A 23,977-nucleotide genomic window follows, 5' to 3' on the forward strand; every position below is an offset into this window, starting at 1 on the left:
TTAGCCAACCAATCCGGAGCTGAGTTGAGCTTTCTATTGGGTCTGCCTTGGTTAGCATACCTGTCTCAACTTGTCCAAGATGACTCACCAACTGTCCCTTTCCAGAAAACATGCTCTGATGTGAGAAAACTTGACCTATCTTGTCACCTACAAGATAAGCTTCCTTGACATACAGTAATTAAAAACTTTTCCTTTTTATAAAAGTCCCAATTTTACTTGAGCATTGCTCATATTTGTATATATCATCTTTTAGATGAATGTAAAAATATGATGCAAAAAAAACTACAAAATTTTATATAAAATTTCATGATTTCATTTTTTTTATTTTTCATCAATAACAATTAGATTTTTTGTCTTTTTATTTTCAGGATTGGATTTATTTTGATGATTGGATTAAAAAAGGAATATTTATGGCAAACAAATATGATGGTTCTGGATTAATTCAGTTGGCAGAAATTAAACATCCAATGGATTTAAAAATTTTTTCATCAGGAATGCAGCAAGGTAAATTGAAAATTTTAATTAAATTAATCTAAAAAGATAAAATTTCTAAAAATTTAAATTTTATATTTCTAGCTGTTTGGAATATATAATTGATACAAATTTTAAAATTTCAATTCTTTGAAGGATTTATAAGGAAAAAAAGTTCATAGAATTTAATTATTTTTAAGAAATTGAAAAAGCAGTAGTTAAACGAGTTTAAAAAAAATTATTTTAAAAACACAATTCATGAAAAAAAATGTTACTTATTGTACCTTAATGACCATTAATATGAAAGTGACACACATGAAAAGTATACTTGCAAAGAACAGATCTAATGATATGATGGATTCCAAATGTTATCCTTAGAGTATATAGCAAATAAATATTCAAGATTTAAGTATTTCTCATGATTTATAGCAGAATAGAAAAAAGCATTATCAACTCTACTTCTTGCAAGAAAATCTATTTCATCACTCAATATTTAATCATAGCATAATAACTTATAAAAGACTGTTGGACTTAATTTAATTATATATATGGAATATTTTAAGGTAAATTATTTACTTTAAAAAATTCAATTTACACAATTTTGATTAAAATAGTTGAAAGATTGGGGAAAAAATATATATATATTCTAAAACACTTAATCTTTTTTTTATCATTAAATTTGTTACTGTTTATTACGATAAAAAACAAAATTGTTTGTTTCAGGTAACTAAAATCTTTTATTAAGAATATTTTTGACCATCTTTGGTTACATGTAAATTGAATGTTGTAGAACAAAATTAAAAATACAGAACATTTAAAAAATTATTAATAAAAATAAATTATAAACTTAATCATAAAAATGCATTTTATAACAGAATTTTATAAAAACATATTTATACAATAAGAATATATCAAATTAGTTAATAAAATAATTAAAACTAAATTTATAAATTATTAAAACATTTTTTTACTTTTTTGCATTGTTGCAGTTCATTCCATTTCATTGTAATGTATCAACATCAAATAATCAAACTACTATTTATTATTTTTACCAACTGCACTTGTACTTGATAAAAATGTTCAATGGAGTGTATTTGCACCCCATAGCCCATGGTAACTTATAGTTACCATCTGCTATCTTATAATCAAAAACATTATAGACTTGTGTAGAATTTTATCTCTCTCTATTTTACTGTATTTTTACAAAAAGCAGTCCCTATTTATGATGATCATTTCAAGCATAATTTGAATGAAGTAAGTTCAAATTAAATATAATTTTTAAATAATTTCAAGTATATTTCTCAACTGTCAGCATTTTATAATGGAAAATTCCTTGATCAAAGTGATAGTGTTTTTGTGGTTATGGTCAAAGGATATAGCATTGTTTTGTAAGTGAACAATGATGGTTACTTTCATCAATAACAATACCAATATTCCAAAAATGGCAAGAATTGAAAAAATAATCAATGATACTGACTAATCTCCATTAAAATATTTTCAGAAACACGAGCAACAGAAGCCAATAAATTAATTGTGCTTTTTGAATCATTTTAAATACACTTATGTGACATGTGCAAAATGTTTTTTATTTCAATATAGTATGCACTGACTATAGTTATATTCATTGGACTAAAAGTAATATGATTCTTGTGTAAATTGCAAAATTGCATCTAGGCAATACCACTACTTGTAAATACTTTTTAGGATAAAAATTTAAAGATAGATATATAAATTTATACATATAAAATTATCATAGTTAACAACTTGTATTGAAGTAATAAAAAATTGAATAGAAAATAGTGCACAATCACTTTTAAGTTTTTTTTATTTGTTTTAAAATGTATTTTATATTTATATATTTATTCACTTTATTTTTTTGTTATATTTTACAGGCAGTAATATGTGTAAAAATTCAAGTTTTACTCCTTGTAGTCATATGTGTATTCCATATCCACATAATAGTAGAATATGTGTTTGTCCTGATGGAGCAAATGTACAAAAATTAAAAGATGGAAGTGAAAAATGCTTATGTCCTGGAAATTATTTAATGCAACCTGATGGTTTTTGCCTTCCAGGTAAATTGAAAATTAATTTTTTGGTTTAATGAATTTAAAATAATTTAATTTTTACGCATATATTTTTAAAGTCAAATAATCTTTTCTGTTATGTTCTTTTATGCTTGTTCATTTTACATTAAATAACAATACACAGTTTTAAAATTTGAATATTGATTTTCAAAATAAATACTAATTATCATTGAATATTTTGTGAATACTTTGATAAATTTTAACAATAGATTTGAATATGAAAAAAATATATTTTTTCTTAAAATATGAATGAATATATCAAAAACATTGACAAGAAAACAAAATTGTTGAAGAAAAAAAGGAAGATACAAACATTTTGAGCAGTGAATAAAATTATAGAAAATTTATCTTTTGTGGTCTTATTCAGAAAAACTGTCATTATGTAAAATGGAAAATTTTATGCCTCAAATCAAATAAAGCTCAACTATTTAAGGATAAAAATTATATTAATTTTCTTCAACGGGTTTATTACCATCAAATTAAACAGTGAACCCACAATTTTGCAAGTTTTAATAAAATAATAATGAAGGATTTAAAATATAGAAGTGAAGAGAGAGAAAAAATAACGAATTAAATTTATGATGTATCATTTTTTAACTAGTGTATATAAACAGTTTTTGTTTGTCACTTTTTAAATGAACAAGTAATATAAAAAAATTTTTTTAAAGTCAATTCCTACTTAGGTCAACAAAGAAAAATTTTAATTTAGTTACTTTTTGTTAAATAATTACAATTAATATAAATATGTATATACATATGACAGAATCACAATATTAAGTGGCAAAATAGAAAGAAAAATCGGAATTGAACCCAAAGCATAAAATTTCTTCAATTTTACTTTTGAGAAAAATCCTTCATTCTAACCACTAAGCTACAACTGCTAACTCACTCTCGAAAATCATTTGGATAAAATGTCTACTTAAAGCAAAAATTTATCAAAAAATTATTGATTTTCGCAAGAATTGAACTCGCATTCTTCACCTTCACATGAAAAATACTGAAATCCTTGCAGTTTACCGATTGAGCTACTGCCTGTTGATTTACAAACTGCTAAAACTCTATTTAAAGTATTAATAATTAGGTTAATGTTACCTGTGGTATCGAAGATGGTAATGGGAAAATTTTTTCCCTAGATACTAGACGGCGACGGGGAAATTTATTAATTTGCATAATGCGACAGATAGTACAGGTATGCCCCCTAACATTTAGATCACTCAGTATTCTACTTCGAGATTATCCATTGTTAATCTGCTTCCAGATTATCACTCGAGAATCTGATTCGAGATTACCGGAAACGCGGCCATCTTGACGGCGACGAGGAAAAAAAATTCCTCGTCGCCATCTAGTACCTAGAGAAAAAATTCCCCGTTGCCATCTTTGATACCACAGGTAATATTAACCAATAATTAAATTTAATTAATGAATTAATATTTGAAAAAACTGTATTAACATCAAGTGTAATCCACTACAAGTTTAAAAAAATGTATTTGAACTTGAGTGGATGAATAAAAAGTATTTTATTAACGATTGAAAATTTGAACAAGATATATATATATATATATAGGGAGAGTGTGAACTAATAGTAGGAATTTAAAAAATATCAAAGTTTATGCATATTCATACTTATAAGATCTTTTTCATCTGATTTTTTTTCTTTCTTTTTTCTAATATAAAAAATACATTTAAAAAAAATTATTTTTAATCAATTGAAGTTATTTATATGTAATTCATAAAAGTATTTATTTAACATTTGTTAAACTATTTAATAGCCATATCTTACATCATTATTATTTTGAGTTAATGTAGTTGTATACAATTTCTGTTTTTCATTATTACAGATGTAAATCATTTAAAAATTTATTAACATTTGCATCCAAGTAACAAGTAACAAATGCATTTAGTAACATTTGCATTTACAAAAGTCTGAAAAAAATCAAAATAAAAAAAATATATAATTTTTTTTATTTTGATTTTTTTCAGACTTTTGTAAGACTTAAGAACAAGTTGATTTTAATAATCAAGAAATGTTAATTTTTTAAAATAAACTTAAACATTGGAGTTTAATTTTTAGAAAATAAAATTTTTCCATCTGAAATAAAAATTTTTAATTAAACAAAAAGTAAAATGTTTTAGTTTGAAGATACTAAGGTCTTAATGATTAAATGATTTAAAAGAATGATTTTTTGTTACTTTTTACATAATTTTATTATTTTCTATCAGATTTTAAAATTTTTAAATGATTCTGTTCAAATTATCTTCAAAACAAACTGTTATGTAAAAATAAGAATAGAATTGGTCAAAAATAAATACGTTTCAATACAGATCAGATTATGTAATGTAAAAAAACAACATATGAATATTGTTACTAGTTACAAAATATATTGATAGTTTTCAATAAAGTCATAATCACATACAATTGATTCAAGACTTTGTAAATGATGTGCGCTATGCTTTTGAGATATAAAAAATGGCAAAATGTTTTGTAATATATATTTTTTTCATATAACATGATATATTTTTTTCTAAGAATAAATAGCTCAAAATTTTCAAACTTTTTTAATTTCATCCTTTTTTTATTCAATATCTTTGAATAAAAAAACTTAGAAATAAACAATTCTGAATAAATATTATTAATTTTTTAATTCAAGTAATTGGCTTTTATTTAGAATTCATTTAATCAAGTCTTTATTTTGATTTTTGTGTATAGTAATACTTTTTTATTTCTTCTAAAAAAATGGAAATATTTAAATTTGCAAAATAACATTTCAGATGACAAAACAAAAATATTTTTGAGATATTTATATACTATTATCTTGTCTTTCATATTTATAAATATTTAAATTTTTTAGAAAACATTAAAATATCTTTTATGATGACATGTTTGGAAGCAGAAAGTTTTCAATGGATACTATTTCTTTTTTTAATATAAAATAATTTTGAATTTATCTTAAAGTTAGTTTCTTCAGATATCTAATTTAGTTTAGTCACAATTTAGAATTTTTTTTACATTTGAATATCTTATCACATTCATTCACTGATTCTTCACTTTTCACTTGAAAATAAAAAACTTACTTATTATCAAAAAACAAATTAAATATAAACATATTTATAAAATTCAAAGTAATATATTTAATATCAATTCCTTGAATTATTATAATAAAAACTGTAAAATAGTAAAGTTATATTGGTCTGATTTACCTACTTACTCACTCACTTGCTCAATGACTTAAAATGTTTTTTTACAGGAAAATGAAATAGTAAGTTCAGAATTTATATTTATTTTTATTTATTATTTTATATGACATTTGTATTTATGACTGCACAAAAATCTGTTATATGCTTATTGACAAAAAGTACAAACCAAGAAGAAAACATTGGAATTAAATAAAACTTTTTTGTATGAGCATAATGATAATGGTAATAAATGATTACAATGTCATAGCAGAGAGACAATTTCCTATGGAACAATGGTATAATTTCAAAGAAACTTTAATAGTATGAAAGATTTCTCTTGCTGGATACTGCAAAATTCCTGTCAGACATGGAAGCATACTGTGATGGTAACATCCTGCAACAGATTTTTCCACAAATGTTACAAGTGCTACTCCAGATTCCTCATGTGATAGATGACCAATGCTGGAATCCCATCTGGTCCCACAAATAGTTGACAGCCAACAAATTTGGACAGGCCAAAAAAGTGTAGAAACATGATGGAAATATTCCTGAGAAACCCTAATTGTGTACAGCTAAGCATTATTTTGCTTATCTTAAAAATGACTGTTTTCGGCCTTGCTACAAAAGACCACAAATGAGGATGAAGAATTTTCTGAATGTGAACAATGCAGTTGATCTTTCTCTCACACTACTACTAGAGGATGACTAACTGTCATGTGAGTTGGCTCTCCAGACCACCACACCAATAGTGATAGTATGATACTCAACAGTACAGGTGAGGGCTAAGTACTTACCAATGGTTTTCCATATTAAAAAAAGAAATAGTATCCGTTGAAAACTTTCTGCTTCCAAACATTTCATCATAAAAGATATTTTAATGTTTTCTAAAAAATTTAAATATTTATAAATATGAAAGACAAGATAATAGTATATAAATACAATGGTCATCCATTCTCAAACAGAATTAAAATTTGTTGCTAAAGATGAGACATTGCCAATCCATAGCATTCTATACTTTTCTATCACAGCATTACTGCAAAAAAAGTCAACAACGTTAGGGTGCTAATGACAAAAGATATAGCAGTTGCTGTGCATACAAACTTGTCTCTTTTAGTCACCTGCCAATTATACAAGAACAGACAGGACAGGTACAAGTAGCAAGGCTTCTACCTGTCTCTGGATGATGGACAAAGATGCTGTCAAAGCTATTCATGATCAGATGATCATCTCTCCTGGAAGTCTGTCAGGAGCATTCACAGCCTGGCTATCATATATGTGTGCCTGCATGACAGTCAGATCAAAACAGACAAGATGATAGGCAATTCAGCAAAACAACCATCTTGCTTCCTTCAGCCTGATGATGTGGCCTTTCAAATGTTATCTGTTATGTGTAATGTCGTTAACTTCATCATACAGGCATGTCTATCATTTGAAGACCTCCAAAGAACAAGTACACTGAAAATTCTGAACACAGCGAGTCTCTGCAAGTGTTTTTATAAGATACTGGGGTAGTGATTTTAAGAATTTTGGTGGTATTATGTAGTACACAATTGGACCACCGATGTAATTATTTACATACTTGTCTGAGACATAGCTGTATGCTGAGTTTTGAAGTAATCAGATAATTCTATCTAGATGTATAACTTTTTTGTTAGTGTATTATTAGCCATGTCTTGTAATCACGTCCAGAAATGATAGGAAGAAACTGAAAATGTATTTACCTCACAGCCAAAATAAATAAATAACTTTTTTAAAAAAATTTGTATGTAAAAGGCTGCATTTCTCCCAATTTTTAAACATGAGTTGTTTTTCAGGAAACATTTTACCTATTAGAAACAGTAAAGATTAAAAATAAAAACAATTAGTAATAATTAAATTTTACTTAACTGCAATTAATAACATTTTTCATTTTAGTGCATTCAACTTGTTCTTCTGAACAATTTTTGTGTTCAGATGCACTTTGCATTCCTAATTTGTGGAAATGTGATGGTGATAATGATTGTGGTGACCTAAGTGATGAAGTTAATTGTGGTGAGTATATATTAAATATTATCTGAAAATAACCCCATAAATGATTAATAAAAAATAAAATAATTAGAAGTCTTAGATTTTTTTAACAATTTTCAGTTCAAGTGAAACTTCTGAGCATTGATGATACCTTATTTTTAGAATAAGTATTTCAGATTTAATTTATGATATCAAATTAGTAAACAGAATTTGTTGTAGGTTTATATTTAAACTGAAAATTATAAAAATTAATCAAAAAACATGAATATATATATTTATATTATTAATATATATTTTTATATGAAACATTCTAAAATGTTTTGACAATTGGTTACAGCAGCAGCCCTCAAAGGAAAAATAACCACAAAATAACGTCTGTTGTTGTTATATAGTAATTATATAAATTATTATACAGAATTAAAATTAATTTTTTAATCAAAACCATACACAAAATAAAAATGATTCTATTAAGGTGATTGCATACACAAGCCCTTTTGAACCAGCACTGTTAAATAATGTAGTGCCATCCCCTGTCTTTAATGTTTTTCTAAATAAATATTTCTTTGATAAGCCTGATCACAAAATTATATATAAAAAATGAACCAGTGACACTGATCTCAGCACTATCTGTTGTTTATATTTTAAAAAACCATATTTTCCTTGCTTATGTTTAAAAATGAAAAGTTTTTTTATTGTATTAAAAGGATTTCTAGTTTTAATTAAATTTGTTATCTGATACTTTCCAGTTTAGCTGCATATTTCCATTTAAAGTCTATTTCCTGACATAACCTTTATATCATGTAAAATGATAAAATGGTTTTTTTCAAAGCATGAATTGAATGATCCTACTTAACTAACAAAAAAATGGAAAATTCTTGTATTAATTGACACCATAAGAACTGATAAATGTTTTAAAGTCATCAAATCATTTGTTGACACTCTCTAACAGTTTTCTATTTATAATTGTTTTCTAATTTTACAATTACAAATTACAGTCAAACCTGTTTTTATGCGCTCTTTTTATGTGCGATTTTTTTAATGCGAATTTTTTTAATGCGAATTTTTAATTTGTGCGGTATAGTTGGCGACTAGTGTCGTGCGATTCGTCATGTCTCACGTTGACTTATTATAGCTAAATAAACTTATTATAGCATAAATGCACTTATTATAGTAATATTATTGCATGAATATGCGAAAAATGAAATAATTTACTTTTTAAGTCAACAAAACACCACCTGGACAAAAATATGTAAGACAGACGATAGACCAGACGATGCAGTCACGTGCTGACATCTGTTGTCAATAAATTCTATTTCGTACGGTTTTGAGTTATTTTCTATGTGAGACTTTTTTATGCGGTCCCTGTTGACCGCATAAAAAAAAATATTTTTTAATTGTGTCGCGGAAACTATTATTTACAGCCATTCGTGAAGTTTCGTGAGATTTTTTTTAATGCGGTCCCTATCCCCCGCATAAAAACAGGTTTGACTGTATATGTAAGACTTATATTAAAAAGATTAAACACAGACATTATGTAGATAAGGAGGTGATGAAATTCTGTCTTTCTTTTCTCTGTATACCTTACAAGTATATTTGAGAATTTCAATACAGCATTTCTAACATTCAAAGGTTTTTAATGGTGATGACTTTAGATGTTAGAAATGCTGTATTGAAATTCTTAAACTTACTTGTAAGGTTTACAGAGAAAAGAAAGAAAACACAGACATATTAAATTATAATACAGAGAATTGTAGATGAGCATCCCATTTATTGCACAGGGGAATGATAAACAACCAAGTGAGATAACATTAAGTTGTAATTTGGCAGCCAGATGGCTAAGGCCGCGACTCCACTAGCCGTAAAAGGGCCGTAAAACCCCTCACCGTAAAAGCTTTTAATCACGTGACCATGAGGTCACGTGATTAAAAGCGAGTTGAGCAGTGTTCAACTCGCTTTTACGTTGGTTTTACGACCTGCTCAGGTGTAAAATATCATGGTCACGTGATTAAAAGCTTTTACGGTGAGGGGTTTTACGGCCCTTTTACGGCTAGTGGAGTCGCGGCCTAAGGCAGTTAAAGTGCTCACAGGGCTTATATATATATAACATATTTTAAATTTTGTATATATTTTTGTATATTTTTCTGTAATTTACTTTGTTAATCTCGCCCCTTTTGGAATGAGGTTAACAACACCAATAAAGAATAAAGGAGAGTTCGAGTGAGGACCTGAAAGTGAACGGACGTGTTTTTATGGTCTCCAATTTTCTTTTGTCTTGCTAACCCTACACTCGACCCCACGACTACGACTGCAAAATAATACGACAATTTATAAGAGTCGACAGGATTACCTTATCCAGCAATGAGTAAATCTAGAGACAAATCCATCCCAGAAACAGGTAGTTCTACCTCTCCTCCTAAACTAAATCTTATTCCGTTTAACCCACGTGAAAAGCTAAGTCTAACTTTGTGGATGAGACTGTTTGAGAAGCAAGCGGCGAGACAAAGGATTGACGAACAAGAGCTCCACTTTTACATACCAGAATATTTACAGCATGAAGCTTTCGACTATTTTTGTGAAAATTTAGTGGAGGAAACGGATTGGAACAAAATTAAACAAAAATTACTCGAGTACTTTCCACAGGAAGAAGAAGATTACTTCACCGATTTTGTAAATCGACAACACCAGCGAGATGAAGACGTCTTAACTTACTATAGGGAAAAAACCTCCTTGGCGGAAAAAGCTAAGTTAAACATGCAACAGACCATTACAGGTCTCAATGCCGGCATAAATGCGGAAATTAGAAAATATATGATAGCCGCACCGCCAGCCACCGCTGTCGAATGGCTTCAGAAGGCTACTAAGTTAATAAAAATTCAAGAAGAAGCAGATCATCCGCCGAAGACCCAGAAAGAAAATCATCCGGCAACTAAACCGAATCGAGAAAATTACACAGGATCCCAACACTTTGCCAAAAACCAGATACTGTCATGGCCGCACACAAAGAAAACGACGCCATCTTGGATTCCACCACGGGGTCAACCCCAGTACAGAAATTTGGTACATCACATGAGCAGACCGCCATCCCCTTGCCGTTTTTGCTATCAGCAGGGATTACCAGCACAGCACTGGAGAAGAGACTGTCCCCAAAGATATTCAGCTCCTATTCACAGAGACGTCCACAAGGTATCTGAAGCAAATGAGGCAGAACCAACTTCACCATCTTGACTACTACTAACTGTTTCAATGGAGAACAAGACGATGCCTGCGCTCATCGATACAGGAAGTTCCATCAGCCTTATATCCCAAAAACTATTAGATACTTTATCCAAATACTTTCAATACCAATCGGATGTGAAGATTATCACTACAGCTGCAGGATCTACCACAAGCATGGCTAATGTATCAATCCCTCTTAAGATTGGAAACCTGACAAAAAACATTACTTTACATGTAGTATCCAGGTATTTCCCTTATTTAATTTTATCTTATCCAGACATTAGAAAATTTAGTCTTGTCATAGATTCTAGTCTTAATCAGATCTCCCAAAATCAGACTATCCTAGCATTAGATCCTAATACTTTTGAAGTACGTTCAAATCACTCTAGTTCCACAAATAGTTACTATAGTAGAGACATTAATCATTTTTGTAATAGAATAAGTAAAAATAGTAATAGCTTATATAAGATAGATCAGAAGGAGACCCCTCAGGCTCCTAACCTTGTCTTCCCACCTCCTTTGGCTCAAAATGCAGCAGGAACTTGTAGGGGTAGGAACAGTTCTACTTCCTTAAAGGAATCTCTGTTAAATATTTTTAACATTAGGGATGTTGTTAACCCTAATCTGAAGGATGATCAGAAGCAGAAGCTAAAGAGCATTGTTTTAGGATTTCGGGAAGTTTTTTCTGCTGAGAAGTTTTCAGTGCCAGCCCTAAAAATAGCTTCCCCTAGAATATTACTTAAAGACGAAAGACCCATAACTTTAAAACCTTACAGAGCATCTTACCGTGATAGGGAAGAGATTGATAGACAGGTGGAACTATTGCTAAAGTCGGGATTGATTGAACCATCGTCGTCCCCTTACGCTGCCCCAGTCACATTAGCCAAGAAAAGAGATGAGGGAAAAACTAGATTATGTATGGATTATAGGAAGTTAAACGAGAAGATTAAAGTTAACAATGAACCTATTCCCAGAATAGATGAGCTACTGGATAGACTTATAGGTGCGAAAATATTTTCTACGGTAGATATTCTGTCAGCCTATTGGCAGGTTCCTCTCCATTCTGAAGACAAAGAACTAACTGCCTTTGTAACGAATTCTGGTCATTTCCAGTGGAATCGTTTACCATTTGGCCTAAAGACTTCACCCCAGATTTTTCAGCTAGTTCTAAAAAATATCCTAAATAAGTATAGATTTCCTTTTCTCATCAATTATTTTGATGACTTGTTAATTTTTAGTCAGAACGTGGACGAACACCTAAAACATTTAACGCAAGTATTTGAATTATGTTCAAGGGAGGGTCTCTACTTAAATCTTAAAAAATGTCAGTTTGTTAGATCTGAAATTAATTATCTTGGGTTCAACATCAAACCAGAAAGTTACTCCCCCTCATTACCAAATATAGAAACAATACAAAAGTTAAAATGTCCAACCAATATCAAACAATTACAGGGCTTTTTAGGGTCCATAAACCATTACCATCGATTTATTCCAAATTATGCAAATTTAAGAGCTCCTCTAAATAAGCTCCTAAAGAAAAATCAAAACTGGGTTTGGACGACTAAATGTCAAGAATCTTTTGAGAAATTAAAAAGAGCACTTATCTCCAGACCCATCTTAAACATGTATAACCCTTTGCTTCCTACACATCTTTATACAGATGCTAGCGGAGATGGTATAGGGAGTATCTTGAAACAGGAACACCCTGTTAAAGGATTACTTCCTATTGCCTATTTCTCCAGGTCCTTACGTGAATATGAAAAAAGCTACACCATTAGTGAGAGAGAATGCCTTGCAATTGTAGCATCTATTGAAAAGTTTCACTTTTATCTTCATGATATCTATTTCACCATACACACTGATCATCAGGCTTTACAGTGGCTGAAAGGTATAAAAAACCCATCTGGAAGGTTATTTAGATGGTCTTTGAAACTAAGCATGTATCAGTATGATATTAAACATCAGAAGGGAAGCCAGAATGTAGAAGCTGATTATTTATCCAGAGCCCCCGTGAGCCATTTTGTTACCACTGAGGAAGTCCTTTCCAACCAGGATACCTCATTACTCACCTCACCCAAATTCTTCCGAGATCGTGAAGATGTAATCTGTATCAGAAAGAAGGGATTTACAAAGAAAGTCATACCTCCATCGCTTCAATACAAGGTGCTATCCAGGGCACATGCACACTATGGTCACCCAGGTATAACACAGATGCTGAAACTAATTAGTCCACGTTACTATTGGCCGAATGTCATCAACGATGTTGTAGAGTTTGTTAAACATTGTGATGCTTGTCAGAAAGCAAAGACATACAACCATAAAAGGTTTGGCTTGTTAGGTGATTTACCTTCATCAAAAGCTCCATTTGACATGTTATCTATGGACACTGTCTCTGGAATGCAAAGATACGGATCTACTAAAGGCTACCTTCATGTTGCCATCGATCACTTTTCTAGGTTTGCTTGGTGTTTTCCATCCAAATCTACTTCTATAAACGCCTACATAGATTGTCTAGGCAAAATATTACAGACAGGCAGCCCGAAACGTCTACTAACAGATAGAGCACCTTCATTTACCTCCTCTAGATTCAGAAGATATTTAGAAAAGAATGGAATCAAACAACATCTAACAAGTACTCAGCGACCTCAGCACAACGGGATAGTTGAGAGACTAAACGCCACACTTGTCTCTAGACTAAGAATAAAATATTCAGAGAATCCAAAACGATCCTGGACTCAAATGTTACGTGACGTTGTGAAAGAATACAATCAAACGCCTCATACTATAACAGGATTCCCTCCAATGTTTTTAATGTACGGAGAAATCCCCGATTCACCTGACAACTTGAATTATCCCCCTCTCAGTGAAGCACGTAAGATTGCCACCGAAAGAACCGAAATAGCTCATGAAAGAAGCAGAGATAAATATAATAGTCAACACCAAACTCCAAACTTCAAAGTAGGAGACCAAATACTACTACAAACCTTTTTCCATCCCGACCAAGGAAAACTTGCTCCAAAGTATCATGGACCTTTCACCATATTAAAGATAGTATCTCCTTGTAACGTAGAAATAGACAGACCTGTCCAATCATTAAATAAATTAACTGATATTGTGAATGTAGATAAAATTATACCGTATTATAATCCAACCAACTTTAGAGTTCAAGCCGATAAATTGTATAACACCCAGCCCAACCTCCCTGAGGCTCCATGATGTCGCCTTTTCAGGAGGGGGGCATTTAACATATTTTAAATTTTGTATATATTTTTGTATATTTTTCTGTAATTTACTTTGTTAATCTCACCCCTTTTGGAATGAGGTTAACAACACCAATAAAGAATAAAGGAGAGTTCGAGTGAGGACCTGAAAGTGAACGGACGTGTTTTTATGGTCTCCAATTTTCTTTTGTCTTGCTAACCCTACACTCGACCCCACGACTACGACTGCAAAATAATACGACATATATATATTCTGAAGAATGTTATATTCCATCAAATATTTTTGAAGATACTATAATATAACTAGCAGATAAGTCCGGCGTTGCTTGGGCAAAAAGTAACAATAGTGAAGATTAAGATTACATTGTAGCCAATCTTACCCATTTTCACAGAATGCAAGAATTAGGTACCCTGTTTCCAGACTAATTAGAGAATTTTTAGATGGGTCTAAAAATACATTTGATTTCCCACAAAAATGCAATAAAAAGGGGGTGTGGTTGTGTCGGGGACATGGCCACGTGTTTTACATGAATACGTGTACGTTAATGGGTAATATTTTCTTTGAGCATATTATATGTATGTCATAATTATTCCTTAACAGTAAGAAGTCCTTCGGATCTCCATCTTTTATTTATGATCGCAACATTTTCCTTTCATTGGGTTCAGGAAAGAAATCAAATAATTAGTGTTATAATTTTATTAATGATAGGTCTGTGATATGAAAAGTATGATATAAATGGCATACAGGATACATCGAGATTTCTGGTGAACATTAAATCAATACAGGTATTGCCTAGCATTGTTGGAGGAGTTTCAATATAAGACAAATTAAACTCATTGAGCATGAAGTCGGGCAACAAGAAGTCTTGCGAGACAGTGACATTAAAGTCTCTGGCAATCATGATTGGTATAGTGAGATCTGGTTTGTATTCAGGTATAATCTTAATGATGTTTTCAGAATACTTTAGCAATGATCGTAACATACAGAGCTTAATTTCTGCTAATGCTGTGCCCAGATGGATGTACACACAGCCGAGTATTTTACGTTCCCGGCACCACTTCACTCTGTCATATGGTGTTTTATGGGTATCACTGGATTGTTCTTGAGAAGCCCTTTTCAACCGTATATGATTTCTATATTTTAATTTGTCTTTTTGATGAGTATTGTATTAAGTTTTCTTAATTTTTAACTTTAACACTATATATATTTACCATAACTATTCTATACTAATGTTTTGTGTATGCAATCGATAAATATTGACAAGAGCTGTAAATTGAAACGCAAACAAGTGTCATAGCTTCTCCAGGTCAAAATGTATACTAAACGGAAAATATGTGATGTGGCGAAACGACCTCAAAATGGCAGCGCTTCCCCCTCCGCTGTGCACAATGCACCACAGTCCTCACTCAACGTAATGAATTCTTTGATCCTTTAACTATCAAGTGGTGTAATTAAATTTTGGATGTAGATGATAGATATGTAGCTGCAATGCCAAATTATATCCCCCAATTTTGTTATCATCAGTTTTCTGAATTGCCTCCCACTACAGAAGCATATTTAAAGACGTATTCATGTCAAAACCGCATCTGCACCTGTAAATCTTGCATGTTGCTTTCTCTTAACACTTCCATTGTTAAGAAATACACTTCTTTCATCCCCACATGGTACCCTACCAAAATGCAGTTAAAAATAAAAAAATTGCATCTAAAATAGTACAGTAGAAGCTGAGTTCTTTAGGATAAGCCTTAATCCTTTCCCTTTCCCCGTGGGGAGAATTTCGAAAAATCCTTTCTTGGTGTACGTTCTCATGATGTACCCTAACTGTGTACCAAATTTCAACTTTCAACTCCTAACCATTTGGGCTCTGCACTTATTATTATCATCATCATCATCATCATCAACCCACCTTGATTATATTATAAGATATGCTACTTGTAAACTTGATATTTTTATATTATAAACATTATAAAATTAATAATTCTTATTATACTTATTATTATTTGAATTTTTTAGCCTTACCAACTTGTAGTAGTAATCAATTTAAATGTAAAAATAATCATTGCATTCCGTCAAGTTGGGTTTGTGATTTTGAAAATGATTGTGGTGATGGTTCTGATGAATCACATGAAGCACATTGCAGTAAGTATAAATCTTAACATTTGAATTTTGACTAATTATACTTGTAGTCTTTACTGAATTATATTTGTTTACAGATTATCCTTCATGTAAAACTGGCCAGTTTCGTTGTAAAAATGGAAAATGTATAAATGAGAAGTTTCGTTGTGATTTTGATGTTGACTGTTTTGATGGATCTGATGAAGAAAACTGTACTTGTAAGTAATGCTTTATTTTTTATTATAATTACAAAATTACAAATGCTACAATTTAATCAAAGGAAATTCAAATACAAATTTCAACTAGTGCAAGTTTTAGTTAAATTCTTATATAAACTAAAACAAAAAAATTAGTAACTAAAACTATATGAAAATTAGTAACTTTTTAAAATGTATCCTTTTTTATGTATTTCTCTAAGAAGAGATAAGTATTAATAAAATTAGTACTTATCTGTTCATTATCTCTTTCCATATAAATAAAAAAATATTCAAATCAAAATGTTTAATGAAGCCCTGTGTTGTTGGCAATTTAAATTAAAATCCAATGAGACCTCAGTACTTTCAAACCTTTCAGCTCATCTTTCAGGGTGATTACTTAGCAAAGAATAATCAAAAATTAAAGTAAATTTTAAAACTTTTAAATTCATTTTAATTCTTACTAAAACTTTTTATGAACTTCGAACTCATGAGCAGACAAATTGCAAAACTAATGCTATCTTCAAAATTGCGGAATTTAAGAATTTCTTACAGCTGTTACAGCAAGTCAATAACCAGCATGGATAGTTCATAGTATTACCATGTCTACTTCACCAAATAAATGTTTCATTTGATTCTTTCTCTCTCTCTCATCTTATAAAATAATAAATTTATAAAATATTTACGTAATCATTATTATTTAATATGGTATATTTATAGTGTTTAACAATTTCTAAGCAACTAAAGTATAATTCTAAAATCTAATATTAAAGAAAATTAAATACCCAATTTATTAAATACAATTTATAATTTCATTTAATAGTTATAAAATTTGACATCTTTGTTTGCTCTGATAAAATCTAAAATTTAAAAATGTTGAAAAGAAATTTTAAGTAATAATTTGATATCCAATACAAATTATAGATGTTATTATTAATTTAAAATTAGTAATTAGAAATAGTTGTCAAGTATAATTTGCAAATGTCTAATGTTTGCAAATATTAATTACAAATAATAATTTTTAGCACCATCTTCAGTCTGTCATCATAACGAATTTAGTTGCAATAGTTCAAAGCAGTGCATACCTAAAACTTGGAAATGTGATGGAGAAAAAGATTGCCAAGATGGAAGTGATGAAAATAACTGTGATATTAAAACATGTGAAGACTGGCAATATAAATGTAAAAGTGGCCACTGTATATTTAGTACTTGGTATTGTGATGGTGACAAAGATTGTGAAGACAATAGTGATGAAGAAAACTGTAGTAAGTTTTAATATTATTTTAAATATTTATAATTTGATTTATAGAAAAACTCTGAGTTATGATTAGTAAACAGTTCAAAGTTTATTTTGAAAATAGGTTTATTACATAAAAAATGATATAGAAAAAATTACATTATTATTATTATTAATGATGTATTAAAGAAAAGCTTAAAATGATTTTCAAGCATCTTAGAATAATATATAAGAATAACCAGTATAATTATTCTTATAAATGTAGTAACTAGTATGGCTATATTAAAATTAAATAATTAATAGCACTGGAAGCAAAGATCAGTCTCTCTTCAGACCAGTTCTTTTTTCCAGAATATTCTAAATTAAAATTGAAAGTTATTTTATTTCTAATTATTAAATTTATCAAGAGATGGCAGTTTAACTGCCTACCTCTGGCCAAATTGCTATATTTCTGATTAAGTAGTAATAATTTAGCCCAATAAAAATTCAGCATATTGTTTGGAAAATCTTAGAATTTACTATGAAATGAAAGAAATACAGGATGCCACATTTCTTATTAGAAATAATAAAAGTTGAATGTATGTTATTTACACTCTGAATCTTATAAATTATAAATGTATTGAATTGTATAATAATTTAAACTTTTAAATTATATATGAAATAATTTTTTTCTTTTAAATACAATTTTATAAAAAGGATGCATGAGCTCCAAATAGTTTATATTAGGAAAATGAACCTTAATTTGTAAGTTAATTATTATTTTTTTAATATTTTCAATATGTTTGAATTTGTCAAAAAAAATTTTTCTAACTCATCTCAAACAAAATTGCTTTAATTGAAGAAAAATTAATAAAAAATGTGAGCTTTTGAACAATGGTCATTGTCAGGAACAAAATAAAATGATTATTAAGATTTGCAGACATACCAATCAATACATTATTATAATAAAATGTTTGTTATTTGTAATTTTATTATCATTTTCTGATTGTCATCAAATGCTTAGTAATTTAATTTTAATTTAAAATAGTTCAGTGAACAGCTTATTAGTTATTATTATTATTATTATTGACAAGACTATGTCTTGTTTATAAAATCATACTGCCTGCTGGGTAACCAGCTTAGAGGTATGAAGGAGTTGCAATTTGGCACAGAGTATTAAGTGCCCAAATCATGCGCGCATAAAAAAAACCAGATTTGTATGTACTCGGTGGACCGAGAACTGAGTCAAAGTAAAATTCACACACTCTACAAACAGACACACTCTACAAACAGACAATACAATAGCCACGATTATTTTTTTCAAATACAGGAAATTTTTGTTAGGCATTGGCAAAAATTCATGGAGAGACATGCAACAGAGAGAAATTTTGAAATTGGATAGGTTAATTTCACTGAAAATGCATCGTGGACGACCTCGTGACTTTTGATTTTATTGATATATGTGGCATAACGCATGTACTATCATGTAGATTCTCCCTTTCTCATGAACTATTAGTCACTAGTCCCTCTCCATCTCTTCAACATTAATCACATCCATTTTCAGTGTCACAGGTTCAGTCTTGAACAGGGATGTCTTGAGTTAGCCTTCATGCATCTTGACAAATTTTTGATCATCATGGAAGAATGTGATCCCAATGGAGAGCATGTAAAGGGCAATAGAAAAAGACACAGCATGTTATAGATCTCTTTATCAAGAAAAGAAAAAGAAGAGTACAATTCAATTGTCTCTTGACAAATTTATAAAAAAAAACACCAGATACTAATCAATAAAAAATAAATATTTTGAAAACCCTTTTTGATGTTTTTTTTTACATTGTTTTACTTTCGTACATTTCAACTTTCATACACATTTCAGTAACCAATTATGTACAAAAGTAGAGGACCACCTGTATTCAATTAACACACTCTTTCATTAAATATTGTTATTGTTTTCAAGTTTTGTTTCAGAACATTTCCTTTCTTAAACTTATTTTTTATTAATATATCACTCAATTTTTTATTGATTAACTGTTTGAATTATTAAATGCTTTTTTTTAACTTACTCCATTTGCCTGTCTGTCCATATAAAGTAACTCAGTTTTCATCCACTTCTCGATTTCTGATCTATTAATAGTTGAAACTTTACATACATATGTATTCCTGATAACAATACATTTTTTTTAGTTTCGAAACAACTTTAACAACTAGCAAAAAACTAACGAAAAATTAAAGTTTGTAAAAATCTGATAATAGATGACACTACACATGGGAAATCCTTGCTCCTTTTTAGTCATACTGTCTACATAAAAACTTGTAACTCAATTTTTTATTCACTTTCCAATTAAGTGCTAAAACAAAAAGAATTATGATAAGTCAGTGTTATAAAAAAGTATAAAATAACAGTACAAAATAAAAGAACATTAAAAAAAAGTTTTAATGAAATACTTTTTATTTGCATAAATGCACTAAAAAGTAAAAAATAAATATACTCTTCTTACTTACTCTTTCTATCAATGTTTATGGGCTTTCCATGAGTGCCAAATTATTTTATTTTTGGTCATATAATACAAATAATACTGTGAAAACCTAAGAAAAGTTATTTTTTACTTTTTAGTGCATTCATGTGAATAAAAACAATTTCTTTAAAACTTTTTTTTAACCTACCCCTTGGTGAAATTTTTCTCTGTTGCATGTAGCATCCATGTTGGATTTTTGTCAATGTTAAGCCTAACAAAAAAAAAAACAATTTTTTTTTTTAAATAATAATTGTGACTACTGTATTGTTAAAAATTATTTTTTATTTTGCATAAACAAAATAAATATATTGAAAAATATAAAAACAAAAAACATTATATTTTGAAAGTTTGTTTTAATATAAAAATTATGATGCATAGCAACATCTAGTACCGTAGTTCCCAACCTTTTCTAGGATGCAGAACATATTTGTGAGCAAATTTCTTTAGCGGAACACTTACTTAAGTTAATATGAAATACATAAGCTTGTCATCAGTTATTTTATTAGAATTGAGCAGTTATAATTCAAAATCTCTACTCATATTATTAATGCCAATTCTAAGACAGGAAAAAATATACCTAAATAACTTTAATGAGAAACTTGTGCCTGATGTTTTTCACATATTTCATTCAGTTTTTATCATTGCTTTTATCTTATTCGAAACAGTAGTACACTCCATAAGTACGAGTCGTACATATATATTTAAGTATATGAAAATTTTATGATTTTAATTTTTTGATATTCGGCGGCTCGAATACGATTGTACACTTTCCGATTTGCGACTAAATCTGCGGAACACTTAAGAGGTGCTTACGGAACACCGGTTGGGGAACCACTGATCTAGTATCAAAAATGTTCTGATGCAGAAATTTGTGGTCACCAGGGCAAGTCAAATGAGGTCAACACAAAAATATTCAGGAACAATGCAGGACAGATTAAAATAGTGAAATATTGAAATCACTGTTATTTGAAACTGTTACGAATTATCTTTTTGTTATAATGATAAACAAGAAAAACATTGCAAATCTTACAATGACACTTTCTAATTCAGAAAACACATTTGGTTATTTATCATTAGTGTTTATGTTTAAACTGTGATGAATAATACAAAAAATTGTACATATTTAGATTTGTTTGAGAAATGTGTATTTATAAAAACAGAATCTCATTGATTTCTGAATGACAAACAGTGTACTGTACTGACATCTTTAAGATTATGTGACAATTAATTAATAAAAGCATGAACAAATTAAAATGTCAGTTAAATTAGAAATATTCTGTAAATAAATATATAATAATCTGTAATCTATAGTACATAAAACTTTTTTATAAATTATCTTATTTCCAATAATATAGAACAGCACTTTATGTACTCTTTTATGTAAATGGAAAATTTCATGTATAATCAACATTCAAAAGTTGAAAACAGTTAAAGAATGTTGTCAAACAATTTTCAATGGTTGCTCCATAATCATTGATTTTTCATTATTAATTTGCAATTTAACTATAATGACAATATTATTTTAGTAATATAGACATGAAGTTAGTCAACTGAAAATAAATATTAATTTAACATAACTAAGCTGAGAACTTCCGAAATACATAGAATGTTGTGCAGTCCATAAAAAGTTAGCTAGCAACTCTTATGGTCATAAGCAATTTAAAAAATTTCTTTAAATTTAGGTATAAACTTCTTTTAGATTAAAAAATACTGATTTAAAATTATTATGGTAGCCATTACCAACTTTTTCATGTGCCTCTGGAAGTGCTTCATGCTAAGTTGGGAAACTGATATAGTCTTTTTCATATTTATCTAAATTTTATCATTGTTATATATTGGTTGATGATTTAATTGTTTCATATGGTTATAATAATTTTTAAATATCAGTTCTTAAAATAACAATAATTTTCATTTTTAATAAATTATTTTTTTTCCTCTTAGCTGTTACTACTACTCCAAAGCCAATTACTCCAAGTACTTCTCAACCACATTCATGTTCTGCATGGATGTTTAAGTGTGATGATGGTAATTGCATTCCGGGCTTGTGGAGATGTGATAAAGTAAATGATTGTGATGATAATTCTGATGAACATATGTGTGGTAGGTGATTTAGAATTATCTAACATTAATTTCAGCATGTTTTTTATTTATAATGTATCTATGTAGTGATGATAAGATAATCACAGTGTTAATTCTTTAAATAATTATTAAATTTATTTTTATGATTATAAATAAGATAAAAAATTTTTATCTTAAAAATATATCCAACTCACTGTAAGGGAGTATCTGTATTACTAGTACCTGTAAACAAAGGACTAAGATCACAATTAAAGTAATGCAAATGAAAGAACAACTCATTTTTCGATTTCAACTAATTTCAACAACTCAGTCATTGCATGTCAGATGTATATTTTGAAAAATCTGAACTGTGTTCCAATTTGAATGATGATTAAATAGAACAAACTTTCATGAAGTAATGGTTTGAAGATAAAGCATGAAATCTTCAAAAATTATTACAAGTAACTATTAACTGACTTTCTTAAATGAGTTAGATATATTTTTAAGTTTTATTACTTGCTGAACTCTTACATAGACCAATCTATATTTTAATGCTAATTGACAGATATATTAATACTTCCAAAACAGAAATATATTCTTGCATTTGCTATTAGATAAATAATTTTTCTTCTTCCAAAACTATGTTGGCTCTTTATTTAGTTGAAATGTGTTTTTATTTTTAACATTATTTGTTTAGATATACCTTCTAAAAGACTTTAGCTGCTAAGAGAAATAAGCACTACTGAATTTTTATTATTAAAATAGATAATCTAAGTTTTTATTGTTAATTATAAATTTCTATTAATTGCAGAAAATGAAAAGGTTCTGACTTCAACTGGATTTCCTTTAACTACAAAGCAGCCAGAAAATTGTGGTGAAGATCGTTTCAGATGCAATTCAGGTAAACATTTGTTTTTCAAATTTAATTATCGATCTCAGTAAATTATTGTAATTATTTGCATACTATATTCTATGCACATTCTTCTTATGAGTTAAAATTTTTGAATAATTATTATATTGTTTCTGATAGATTATAATTTATAGTTAATCAAACATTAATTGCTAAATAAAAATGAAAATTTACATGAATAATTAAATGTTGTAAAAACAAGTAGAGATATTTGAGACATGGATTTCAGATAAAACTATTTGTGAATAATAGTGAATTTTGTGAGGAAAATTAATAATATAAATATTTTAAGTTTATTTACATTTTATCTTGTAATAATGTGAATGAATGTAACCTTTGTAACTGCTGATAATGAAGCTTGTGTTTTGCAAAGTAAATTAAAAGTGCAAAAAACTTATATATATCAGTTATATATATATAAAGTATCTGTAAATCACAAACATTACATAAATGGAATTATTGTTGAAGAAAATGTTTATAATATTTGCAGTTTTATACTTTAAATTTAAAATTCATATTATATTTTTTTTAAATGGAAATTATCTAGTAAAAAATATTAATTTTTTAAATTATAAAATAAAATAATTAAGCTAAGAGTTTTTATTAGTAATGAAAGAAGTAATTGTTATTTATAACATTAATTTTAATTGAATTATTTTTATTTGAAAATTTTGAAATATTTGGAAAAAAATCAATAATGAAAACATTTAATTAGATCTAAGTAAATATTGTGAATTTGACAGTTTATTTCTACATTAAAATTAATATAATTTTATATATATATATTTTTT

The 23,977-nt window shown here is 28.6% G+C and overlaps 1 protein-coding gene across 1 annotated transcript in view; it reads left to right on the forward strand.

The window, feature by feature from the left end:
* LOC136977662 (sortilin-related receptor-like) overlaps positions 1–23,977 on the forward strand; it is a 155,282-nt gene that overhangs the window by 92,474 nt on the left and 38,831 nt on the right. Inside the window, exons 19-26 of the mRNA XM_067273194.1 lie at positions 369–504; positions 2,364–2,546; positions 7,647–7,763; positions 16,191–16,316; positions 16,391–16,510; positions 17,512–17,751; positions 22,160–22,318; positions 23,088–23,177. Of these exons, the coding sequence (XP_067129295.1) occupies positions 369–504; positions 2,364–2,546; positions 7,647–7,763; positions 16,191–16,316; positions 16,391–16,510; positions 17,512–17,751; positions 22,160–22,318; positions 23,088–23,177 (1,171 nt within the window). The remainder of the gene's footprint in view (positions 1–368; positions 505–2,363; positions 2,547–7,646; positions 7,764–16,190; positions 16,317–16,390; positions 16,511–17,511; positions 17,752–22,159; positions 22,319–23,087; positions 23,178–23,977) is intronic.

This window comes from Centruroides vittatus, unplaced genomic scaffold (assembly GCF_030686945.1).
Source record: "Centruroides vittatus isolate TY-2023 unplaced genomic scaffold, ASM3068694v2 contig_466, whole genome shotgun sequence".
Taxonomy (NCBI): domain Eukaryota; kingdom Metazoa; phylum Arthropoda; class Arachnida; order Scorpiones; family Buthidae; genus Centruroides; species Centruroides vittatus.